This window comes from Strix aluco, chromosome 1, assembly GCF_031877795.1.
Source record: "Strix aluco isolate bStrAlu1 chromosome 1, bStrAlu1.hap1, whole genome shotgun sequence".
Classification (NCBI taxonomy): domain Eukaryota; kingdom Metazoa; phylum Chordata; class Aves; order Strigiformes; family Strigidae; genus Strix; species Strix aluco.
Genome location: NC_133931.1, coordinates 47,285,696 through 47,297,910, shown reverse-complemented (window position 1 = coordinate 47,297,910; position 12,215 = coordinate 47,285,696). Strand labels below are relative to the sequence as shown.

The following is a 12,215-nucleotide window of genomic DNA, read 5'->3' as shown; positions in this document are numbered from 1 at the left end:
GAAATCTTTAAATGAATCGGAAATAGCTAAATGATTGAACTTCTTGTTAGTTTAGTTTGGATTGTTTTCCTCATTTGGTAGTGGATCTGCTTTCTGCTTAGTAATTTTTTCTTCTTACAACATTTTGAAAATTTCTGTCTCATTGACTTTAGCTCTTTGGCCATTATGAGTTCCTTTAGCTTTTTTGTCCTCATCCTTTTCTCTCTGAGCTTTAACTGACTGAATAAATTCTTCCTGTTGTATTCCCAGCACAGGTTTTCTTTGATCTCAAAATTCTTAGCAAGAAATTCACTGGGGCTGGCCAACTCTTTATTTCCTGCATTTTTTCCATGGGTATCTCTTACCCTAAGTTATGTGTACCAAGTCTAGATAATGATGACTACTTTCATGCATCTCTCCATAGTGTTTTAGCCTGAAATTATTCTTTCGTATCATGTTAAAATATATCACGGGAAGCTTCTCCTCTAATTAATTATTGTGTTTCTACCTTCTGTGTCATTATATGCTCTTCTGTCTAGATTTTGGCTGTTCCAGCTACTTAAATCTTCCATGAGTTGTGTGGCCCCATGAACACAGGTCTCAGGAAAGGTCCTTCTCTTTGTCAGTTCATCAAAGGCAGTGACTATCATGAAGTCAGCAGTGGCTTCTTCTTGAGTTTGTTCTTACTTTTCTTAACCTAAGCATCTTTAACATCATATTTTCGATCTTGTGAACATAATTCCCTAATACTTGTAAGCTGTTACGGTTAATATTTAAAGTGGTCAGTGCAGCATGCATCTGTTTTCCAGTGCAGTTCACAAATGATCTGTTGTTCCATTGCTAGTTGACCTATACTAATATTTCTTCTTAGGTAACCCACTGTAATCTTCTCATTCTTCCTTTCTGCTATTCTTCTAGTTGCTTTTTCTACTCCTCCTTTTTTCTTCCACAGGTTGGCATTTTTCCACCACTACTTGGCATTTTTTTCTGGTCCACAAGAATTAATGAACTTTACCTATGACCTTGCTAACATTTGCTTTCTGTTCTGAAGTTCCAGCCTGTGCTTTTCTCTCAGGTGGACTAGTTAACATTTGAATTTGGTCGAACCTCTTTCTAGCATTTAGCTTGGGGTTTGCAGTTTCTTTTTCACACCTTACAAGAAATTGTGCACCCAAAAACTTGGCACTTTTTCCCAAGTATATTAGCCAATAACAGAAAAGATGCAGCAACTCTTCCTACAAAGCTTTCTTTTCTCCTGTCTTTACAACAACAGGGTTACAATGAAACTAATACTGTTCTTCTTGTATTCACATGGTAATATAGTTTGGCAGTCTTCAGAATGCTCTTGATTTATGCAGCCTAGTGAAATAGCTCAATCACACTTGGCTACAGTTTCATGCTGAAAAGTGGCATTCTCTTTCCGCCTCTTGTGGTACATTCCAACTTTGCAGGAGATGTAATGATCGTATGACCTTAGGATAAGTTGGATCATCTTGCTGATTTACCAGAAAATTATTGTCTGCAAATTATTACTTTCCTATGAGATTTGTTGATCTGCCTAGTGATACGGCTACACTGTTTGCCATCAGCTAAGCAGTGGAGTTTCAGGAGGACCGTGTCTTTCAGAGTCTGCCTGCAGTTAAATGAGGTTAAATATGATAATAATAATTCCATGTCTGTATAACTCTTTCCTGCAAAACACTGTCAGGCTTAGGGAGAAAATCTTGAATTTACTGAAATTTGGAGTAGAACCTACATTGACATGAATGGATGTTACTATTTCATCTCTTTTTATGTTGAAACTGAAGGTAGCTTCAGCACCTTTCTTTCAGGAACAAAAAATTGTTTATTTAATAACTTGTGATTCTTTTTATTGTAACTTCTCATCTTACCTTTTTAGGAAATTGTGTAAGTGTTGTTTTGTTGTGTAAGGTTTGTTCAGTTGCAAGACGCACTGGTATGTAAAATGTCACTTTATATTAATATTAATATATTCATTCTGGAATTTAAATATTTCTGGAAAAGTTCATTTGTGCAGGAAGAAGAAAATGTGTCATACCAGTTTGATTTATACAGTCAGTACATGTTCTTTATGCCCTTTGTCGTCTCACTGATTTTATTTTCTTGCTACTTCTGCTGTATGTTTCACTGTTCCTTTCCAGTTTTTCTCCAGTTTCAGCATTAGTCATAGCCTATCTGTAATTAATATGCATGTGTTCCACAACCCCCATCATGAGAAGCGTAGAGGCATTATATATCCACCCTACTTGAATGCAAATCCTATGACTTGTTGGCAAAACAATGCAGGAAATCACAGACAGCAATACTGTAGGTTCATATCCTGCTGAGGGACCCTGGTACCATGCACATACTGTTTTCTTGCTGTAATCAAATGCCTTTAGCATTGCCTGTTTTTCAGAGTCCATGCTTATCACTCTATTTCTGTTTTTACTACTTCACATCTTTCTGGTTTACTCCTATGAGATTACTGTGGGACAGGATGTCAGCTAGGCAATGAGTAAATTAGCAAAGACTGATCTGAAAGTAGGGCCAGTATTATCAGTGAAATATAGAGCTCAGCGAGGGAGGTACAGCTAAATATAATTTAATGTTACTGACACGTCTGCTTCTTTCTGGCTCCAGAAACAAGCACTGAGAATTAGGGGATACTGCGTAGCTAAAACATGTGTTAATATGCTGGAAAATGTGCTGGTTTTTACTGCTAGATCACAAATGGTGTTGTCAAACATTATCTCCTAGTTACCTTAAAGGATGTAAAATAGTGAGAGTGCTTGTTCTAGCAACGTTACCTCTTCTGCTGTTTACTCCCTTTCTCTTTATTTGCTAGTTTGTTTTTATTATCTGTTTATTTATTATGCTAGAGGTCATATCCACTGCTAATCTCTTTGATATAATTACTTTTTTCAGTTATTAGAATTCCTTCAATAGTCAGACATATCCTCACAACCTGAAAATAAGCATTGTTTTATGGTAAAAGAAAGCTCAATAGTTCAATTGCTTTTAAAAGTTATTGTAGAAATTACTGTCATTAAGACTTTTAATGGTGTTTTATCATTTAATGTTTGACATATGTAGAAACTAAAAATAATTATAATGTTCTTCCACAGTTTTCACTGTCGATGCCTATGAAATTACGTGTATAGCTGGTTTTAGTTTTAGTGCTGAGTTTACACCAGTTATTTTGTTAAGGTTACCTGTCATCCACTCTTCTGCCAGTACAGCATATTAGGTAACATGAGTGTTAGGTTTATTTAGAAACAGCAAAGTTACTGTCTTCATTACATTTAATTAATTTGTTTTGTACCATATTCCAGGCAGATGCACAATAATGATCTTGATTTTTGATTGTGTACGATAGCTCTAGACATAGGCTCAAGATAGAGGGCTGTGATTAAAACACATCAATCAGTTGTAAACTGAGTTATCATCAGTAATACTGATGACTGAAGAGAACACACTGGTGCTGGATTAGCCCACTTGCACTTACAGTAACGGCTATAATGAAAATGCTGTTTTAGTAGTAGTAGGTAATTTTCTTTGTTATTCCCACTCCCTATCCCTTCCCATTCCCCTTAATTGGAACTCTGCTTTTATGTAATCTTAGCTGACACTATTTCTGACACTATCTTCTGCTACCATCGGCTTATTTTCTAGATGGGAAGTGATGGAGTTTTGCGCCTCAGTAGTTCTGCTCTAAATAATGAATTCTTCGCATATGCAGCACAAGGGTGGAAACAGCGATTGGCAGAAGGTAACTCTCTACTTGTTCTCAGATCTACCAAAGGTTAATTGTTTTTATGAAGAATGTCTCTGTTTCTACGTTTGAAAAATACTTTTAGAATAGAAAGTGTAATACACCAGTAATTCAGCAAAAGAAAAATTGCTGATTCCATTTTGAATTTAGTGTACATTTTTACAGCTTGCTGTGGCAGCTTATTTTGACAGTTTAAAAAAAACCCCAAGCATTCTCATCACTGCCAGCCTTGGAAACATAAATGCATGCAACTAAATCCCACCAATATACTTTTGAAATACTGATATTATATGGTAAACTAAATCTTTCTATGTCACACTCACTTTTGTTTTTCATTATTTTCATTTGGAATTGTTGAATGACTGTAACAGAAATCACTGTATGTCATCTCTGTAATTTATAATTACCCCTAGTAAGTTAATCCATGACAACTTTTATTGAATATGTTAGTATTTGTCTTTTAGGAGAATTCACACCAGAAATGCAGTTGCGCATCAGACAAGAGATTGAGAAGGAAAAGAAAACAGAACCTTGGAAAGAAAAATTCTTTGAAAGGTTTTATGGTGAAAAGTAAGTATTGAAGCAAATAAAAGCATTTTTATTATTTTCTTTTAGGAGGAAATGAAAATATAATTCTCTGCTTCACATGGCACGGTCATATGCTGTAAAACTTAATAAAGCAGTTATCAAAGGCAGTTATTCCCCAGTATAAGAAGTTGTGGGTAGAATTATAGTGGTGTGTCTGTACTTGCATTACAATTGCATTTTTAAAGGTTCATAACTCATCCGTAAAAATTCATTCCAAGGAGAGCTTAAGACACAAGGCCCAAGCATGCGAGTATTTTCTAATTATCTTTTAAAAAATAGCATTGGGGTAATTCTTTCCTCCTGCAAAATATAAATACAGCTTCTATAGACTAGAAGACCAGCAGAGATATTTCTCTAGTGTGTTTTTATTTATTTTTTCTAAGCTAGTTGCAAAGTTTCTAAAATCAAATAATGTTTTTTTATTGTTTGACTGAGATGGCCCTTTGCTGGAGTAGAATATACGACATAAAAGAAATACTGGCTAGAGACAAATGAAAGTGACAATGACTAGTCTAATTTTAGAAATGAGATGCAAAGAATAAATACCCTTAACTGACTAAAATGAATTAGATAGTATCGTTCCAGGTGCACAGTTGTCCAAGTCAGCACAATTTTATTGATGATACAGATGTGGCATCCTGTAGCAGCTGAAGATTCAGTTCTTGTATCCAGGGATTTTTTTTAAATAAAAATTTAAGGAAATTCACATCTTCTTAAAATTCAGAAATCTTCCTTTCAAAAATTGCTTTAAAAAGTTAAACCATCAATACTTAGAATTACATCTCTGTTTTTAAAAATATTAAGTATTAAAAATATTATAAACATTCTTTAAAAGTTACTGATTTTTTTTTTTATTGTTTTCAGGTATGTTTTAATGGAATTTATGCATAACACTTAGCAGCGAAAAATGTTCCATGGGAACCATCATCACATGAGATGCCTTTGTTTTGTTATTACATGGTTTTTTTACTTAGAAAATCCAGGACACAGGGACCCCTTCATATAAGTGATTACCTTAAAGATTAAGGCATTAACTAAAGTATTTCTGCAGTAACAATGCTACTTCTCACAATCCACTGCCTTGGACCACTGGGAAATGTAGTGAAAACAAGGCAGCAAATGGACAGATCCGTTTTAATACTTTATTTTGCACATCCTGGCTACATGCTTTCTCCCAGTGTGAATACTATTTCTGCACCACTTTATCTTTACATATAATGGAAATTTAGGGTCTTAATATGGCAGACTTTCTTATTGTCAAGTGCTTCATTTCTTACTTAACAGCTTTAAGACCTCAATATAGTCCAGGTGTTGATCCCTTTAGCATCAAAAAATATTAATTAGGTTTTTAGATAAGGAACATAATGACTTTTCATTATGCATGTCAAGAGAAGAGTTGGTTTCCAACCTTTCATGAAGGAAGGGGCTTTGTAAGGTATTGGCATAGAAGTAGAAGTTTAGTACCAGCAAAACATGAGCAGCTCACTCTAGCTGAAGTGTATTTCTCAGTTGCAAATGACTGTCACATGCACAGAGAATGCTACTCATAATTTTACAGAGCCAGCAGTCCTGCCGTGCTAGCTGAATGCTGGACACTGTAATGGTTGGCAGATAATTACTCAGTCTGCAGTGATACATGTCATTTGGGTTGATAGGTTCCTGACATCAACATTGTTATGCAAAATGTCATATTGCACATAATTTCCATTTTGACTACAGTATTAAATCTGGTCCCCCCTGCCCTTTCCCCAGCTTGCGTTGTTTCACTGGCATTCTTCTTCTGGCTATTATGTAGGTAGATTCTACCTCTTTGCTGCTTGGCCAGATTTAAGTACTTTTTCTCATTATTTACTGACTTGAATGTTAGTTTTTGCTGTAGTTTCCGCCTTGTCTAAGTTCTCTCACCTTTTTTCACTATGGTTTTTAAACTTGCTTTGAATATGATTGGGCTTTGTCTCTTTTCAGCTATGTTGATTCAACTGAAGTAGCAGATTTTGAAAGCTTCCTGAGCTACTTCTCATGTGCACTGTCTGCAAAATGGATCTCTCTTGCACTCTAACTTGCTTACTTTACAGTCAATGTGGTATTTTTGTTCTGACTTCAGCTAATTTGATCTTTTGATATTCCATAAGTAAATTCAAGTTTCACCTTATATAGATGCAGAATCTTTGTAAACATTTTTGCACACTCCCCAGTTCATGGCATTCAAAGGCTTCAGAGTGCTTCTTCCATGTTGGCTCTGCACATTATGTTTCTTGTGTTTGCTCTTATCTGTATGCAGGCTGTTTATCACAGGACTGTCGGTTGTAGTTTACTTCCATCCATTTATGCTCTCTCCACTTCCTCATAGTTGTTCGTTTTTCCTTTCTCTGACTTTCTTTAAAAAACAAAAACTTCATTCTGCAGACATTTATCTAGGATCAGCTGATGCATGTTGCCAGAAATCCACGTTCTTCTGACTTCTTGCCCCAGGATTATGAGGGTTATACTCTATTGTTCAATATATTGTTTCTTTTTCCACTTTTGAGAGAGTTACGTGTCAGGATAGAACTGCCAGCTCACTAAATCAAAGCTTTAATTTTGGGTAGACCTCCCCTAAATTTTATTGCTGATTTAATCCTTCATTAATTTTTTTATTTATTTTCCCCAGTACTACTTATCACAGCAGTAGAATATCAGCATCCATATATCCTTGAGTAACTGTTTGGGGTTTTTTATTTGACTACTGCCCTTATTTACCAGTTGAGTCCTGTCCTTAGCACTGTCACTGATGGCTGTTTACTGCTGTCCTCATATTTTTGTGCTGTTTTGCAAACTTTGGGTGTCTTTTTCTCTAAGGAAGAAGACAGATCAGCTGTTTATCTTGCAATCTGAGATTGCCTTAAACATGCTGATCTTGAGCCTTCTCCTTTGAAAGCCTTTTTCTTCACTGCGGCATCTTCTTCAAGATAGCAGTATTTCCAGTACTGCATAAAAACTATTAAAATTCAGTACGTGTTCTGCTGGACTTAATTCTGCATTATCTTGTTTTTCTTACACTTCCTCCTCTTCAATATGTTACTAGAAAGTGTGTATTTGTGTAGTGTCCATGTGACAGTTGCAATCACCTTTATCCCATCCTTCATTCCTTTGCTGATTGTCATTCCATAAAGATAACTTATCAGGCAATATCTTTTCATGATGTAAGTCAGCTAGAGGAAACAGACCACTGATTCAGTTTTCAGTAATGTAGTAGATTTGTTTCCCCTCCTCATTTTCCTGAGATAACTTTTTCTCATTTACACAAGGAATTTTAGAGGAAGTTACACACCTAAACCTAGGTAAACTAAACTTTACTTACCTAAAGTTATAACCTAAACTTAGACTATATAGGGAACCTTTAGTCTATATAGAAGAAACACGCATCTTCTGAAAGGCGTTCAATGTGGAAGATGTAAATTTGCTGTTCTGAATTGCTCTCTAGAGGATCCTTCCTCAGCATATTGATGGCATAGGGAGACTTTGTGCATATTAAGTGACTAGTAGTAGGCAATATTAGTAATTACCCAGAGAGTGCTTTTTAAGGTACCAATTCCAGGCTGTGGGGTTGTTTTTTGCATTTACAGCTATCACTGTAATGCATCTATTCAGTATTTTTAAAATGCGCAACACAAATTTTGGGTTTTTTATGTTTATTCTGTACTTTCATATACATGGGTCTATGTGATTTCTGTATCCTCTGCTGCAAATTGACAAGTTATCTTGCTTTGATAATTTCTGAATATCTTTTATGCTCACTTATTTCCATATTATTCTTTGTTTTCTGATTAAAATGAGAACAGAGATCAAACTTCTATTAATTAGATTACAAGGTTCTTAAGACCTTTTAAGACCTTTTAAGGTCTCCAACCAAGCTTTTGTGTATTTTCTACTATTACGGAATTACTGAGGCACAAAGTGTGGTTGAAAAATCTTACGAAAGAGGATGAACACTTGTACTCCCATTGTCCTTATAAGGAAATGAGGATGTCAGAGTGCATACTTTCTTTTTAAATAACCATTTTTTTTGGCCCTTAGCTTTTGGTTTGGTTTGGTTTGGTTTGTTGTGGGGTTTTTTAATTCTGTTGAAGTAATAAAACTTTTTTTTAAACAAATATTTTCAGGACCAAAGGTAAGAAAATCTTCAGAGGAGAAGTATACGTAGGAATGGCTCCTTTACACTTCATCCCTAAGAATGAATGCATAGATTATAAATATGTGTCTTTTTAACTCCTTAAGAATGTTAAACTTCTTTTTAATTATAGTGAAATTGAATGAATACTATACACATAGATCTGTTTATTTAGAAATAGTTTTTATATTAACTGAAGTATTTAGTTTGCTGAAAGAACGGAGCAAAAACACAAGCTTTCAACAGAGATCTTCATAATTGACTCAAGTTGTAAAATGAGGCTGAAGTGGAGTTATTTTGATTTTCATCATAGATTTGAAATGACCATCAAATTACAAAACAAACTCATACTTTGCCTTATTAGTTTCAGGTGCAGCTTTTACTTTAAAGTGCAGCATTTAAGCCATATTGCTGGCTGTGTTGACCGTAAGTGCAGGAGGAAAAAAGGGATTTCCTTTAGAACTGTTACTGATGGAAGACCATATATTTGTGCATTTCTTCTGCAATGCATGCTGTATTAGTATGGCAGTGTTGTGCTGGTATTTAAAAAAAATGGAAAAAAAACCACGCTTAAGGAGTATGACTAGTGGTGAATCTGTGTAGCTTGCCTTTTTGTTTCATTGAAGTGCCAAGTAGTTAAATAATGAATAATAGATTACTTATTTTTAAAATATTTTAAGTTTTTTAACACTGGTAAGAAAATCTGGGTAGTTAGGTTTCCAAAATTTATAAAACCATATATAAATTAGTAGGCCACCACTTAACAAAACCAGTATTTTAAACTGGAAAATATGTCCTTATTGTAAATGAAAGAGGTAGACAAGAAAGACAATCCTATTCCTTTATCATATCTGTGATGAAAAGACCTTCTTAATTTGTATGTTTTTATTTAGATTGGGACTGTCAAGAGGGGAATCAATGAAACTCACTACAGTGCAGAACAATGATGAAGATGAAAGCAATTCTTTGTGTGGATCTTCTGGCACACCTGGTCCTTCTAAGCAAGCAACCTTTGAGGACCAAGAAGAGAAAGGCACTAAAATTCCTCCTTTACCAGAGAGAGATTATTGTCCATCTCTTTGTAGCATGGAACAGGCTCCTGTCAAGGATCTAACGGCAGACTCAGAGGATATACTGATACCTGAAGAATCAATCATTCAGGAGGAGATTGCTGAAGAGGTTGAGACAAGTATTTGTGAATGCCAAGAGGAGAACCATAAAACAGAACATGAGTTTTCCGAGGAGTCAGTAAGTCCAGCTGGCACAAATGAAGAAACAGAGGCAGTACAGCTTGCAGACAGCACTGAGTCCTGTGTCATGATGAATGATGTAACTGATACTGTATCTCACATTGAAATTAAGGTGGAGTTGAAGTCAGAATGCCCTCAGGAGGAGATGTCAGTTGTGATAGATCAGCTGGAGGATTGCGTATCACCAGCACGATCAGCTTCATCCACAAACTCTGTCAGTGATACAGCAGAGAAGGATTCTGAGTCTGCAAAAGAGCTAATTGCACCAGAAATGCAAAATGCTGCTCTGGAAGGCAACTTGTTCACTGGTGGAGGCATTGCAGTGGATATGGAGCTTCAGAGTGACCCTGAGGAACAGTTGTCTGAGAATGCTTGTATTTCTGAAACTTCTTTTTCCTCTGGAAGTCCAGAAGGACCGTGTGTTTGTATTGCCTCTCCTGGAGGAGACACTCAGTCGACTTCAGAGGAACCCTGTACTCCAGCATCTCTTGAAACAGCTTGCTCATCTGAAGTGTCCAGTACTGAAAACATTGAAGGTGATATTCAGCAAAAGGCCAGTGATGAAAACTTGCACACACCTTTAATGTCAGAAGTCTCTCCAATGTCCACCTCACCTGTAACCTCAGAAGCATCTCTGATGTCAAATTTACCTTTAACATCAGAGGCATCACCAGCTTCTAATTTACCTTTAACATCAGAAACATCTCCAATGTCTGATTTGCCTTTAACATCAGAAACATCTTCAGTATCTTCTGTTCTTCTAACTTCTGAAACATCCGTGGCAAATAGTTTGCCTCTTCCATCAGAGACATCTCCAGTTTCTAATTCCCCAAGCAATGAAAGACTTATTCTTCAGCAAAGGAAATCACCATGTTTGTTGGAAGACTCCCTTCCCGCTTTGAAAGAAGAAAGCTCTGCCATTCCTAAGGTGGTTCAAGAAGAGAATCTTGTTGTTCAGCCAAAGCAACTTCAGAGTGCCCCTGAAAATATGAAAGTTGGTCCACTAACAATTATACCTGATACTTCAGTATTGGAAGAGCCCCAAAGCAAAAACCTCAGTCATCAGCCATGTAAGTCACATTCTGAAATTGAGAAATCCTACATTGCATCCATTCCAGAACACTCTCCTCCAGAGGTGATCAAAATTAAAAATCACAGTATTCAGCAAAGATGTGACAAGAAAGGTACACTCTTGCCATCAGAGGTAGCTGTCTTATCAGAAGGATCGGTTGGCAAAAATATCGAATTGCTTCCATCAAAGCCACATGATAAACTATATACCTCATCTCTAGAGAAAGCTACATTCTCTGAAGTGTGCAGAAGTAAATCTCACAAGCTAACAGGCAGCACCCAAAGCCGTCTAGAGAGTCCACATTCTTCCAAGTCACTAGAATCCACAAAATCACCTGAAGTGAGGAATGAAAGTAGAGACCCGGAGATCCCAAAGAGGAAAACAGCAGAACAGCACAGTTTTGGAATCTGCAAAGAGAAGAGAGCTAGAATAGATGATGATCAGCCTAACCGTAGTGCTTCATCAACGAGTCCATCTGATAAAGATCAGCCACACAGAGAAGAACCCCGAGTTCCACCCCTTAAGGTAAAGTAATGAATGAACAGGCTGACTTGGAAACTAAAGGTTTATTATCTCCCTCCTACTGACTGCATGCAGTCACAGTGCATGGTATATTTTTTGTGGAGGTGTGAAGGGTGTTAGTACTGATGGTTTCGCTTTACTATTACATTCCTACGGTGCCAAATTACTTCTGATATAAATATATCTACAGTTGTTCAGTCAGGGTCTTTGCTGCAAAATTGCTTTTGTGTGAAGGAAAGTTTTCCAAGATCTATGGCTTAATATAATTCAAGAGCTTCCCCATCATTTACACAGTGCTACTTGTATTTCTAATTGCCCAACTGTATTGTCCACTTGTTCTCCTGCGGATGACTTCTCCAGCAAGCATGAATACTAAATGTTACCACAACCAATACTAAAACAACCAGTGCCTTAATCCAGCAAGAGAACCTAGAGTCAGAATAGTTGGAGATCCCTTTGCAAGCCCAGGGCTTGGGGTAGGATGAAGTATAAGATTTCCCTGTGGAATTAATTGGAAACAGAGACCTGGCTATCAGGGGGAAGGGTCTAACTGATATATGTGTAGATATCTTTGTTAATGGCAAAGCAGAAGGTAAAAAAGATACACCAACTAAGCAAACACTTTTATGTGTATCATTCTGCTATGTAAGAAAGTAAATTCCAGTTCAAAGCTTCTTTTTATTTTTTAAGAGAGAATCTATAGATTTAGTTATATATAGGCTCAGCATTTTGACCCTTTTAATTTTGTACATGATGACATCAGCCAAGTTTTAGATCCAATTTGCTGAACTTAAGCCATTGACTTTGCAATACTAGTTCCTGATTATTCAGAAATGCCCTTTTCTGCATGTATTTTTAACTGCTGCAATCACTGAACAT

The 12,215-nt window shown here is 36.3% G+C and overlaps 1 protein-coding gene across 2 annotated transcripts in view; it reads left to right on the top strand.

Annotated features, from left to right (window-relative positions):
• ASXL3 (ASXL transcriptional regulator 3) overlaps nt 1-12,215 on the top strand; it is a 139,597-nt gene that overhangs the window by 116,701 nt on the left and 10,681 nt on the right. For both annotated transcript variants that reach the window (XM_074820037.1, XM_074820028.1), the window contains 3 exons: nt 3,655-3,751; nt 4,219-4,324; nt 9,386-11,339. In XM_074820037.1, the coding sequence (XP_074676138.1) occupies nt 3,655-3,751; nt 4,219-4,324; nt 9,386-11,339 (2,157 nt within the window). The remainder of the gene's footprint in view (nt 1-3,654; nt 3,752-4,218; nt 4,325-9,385; nt 11,340-12,215) is intronic.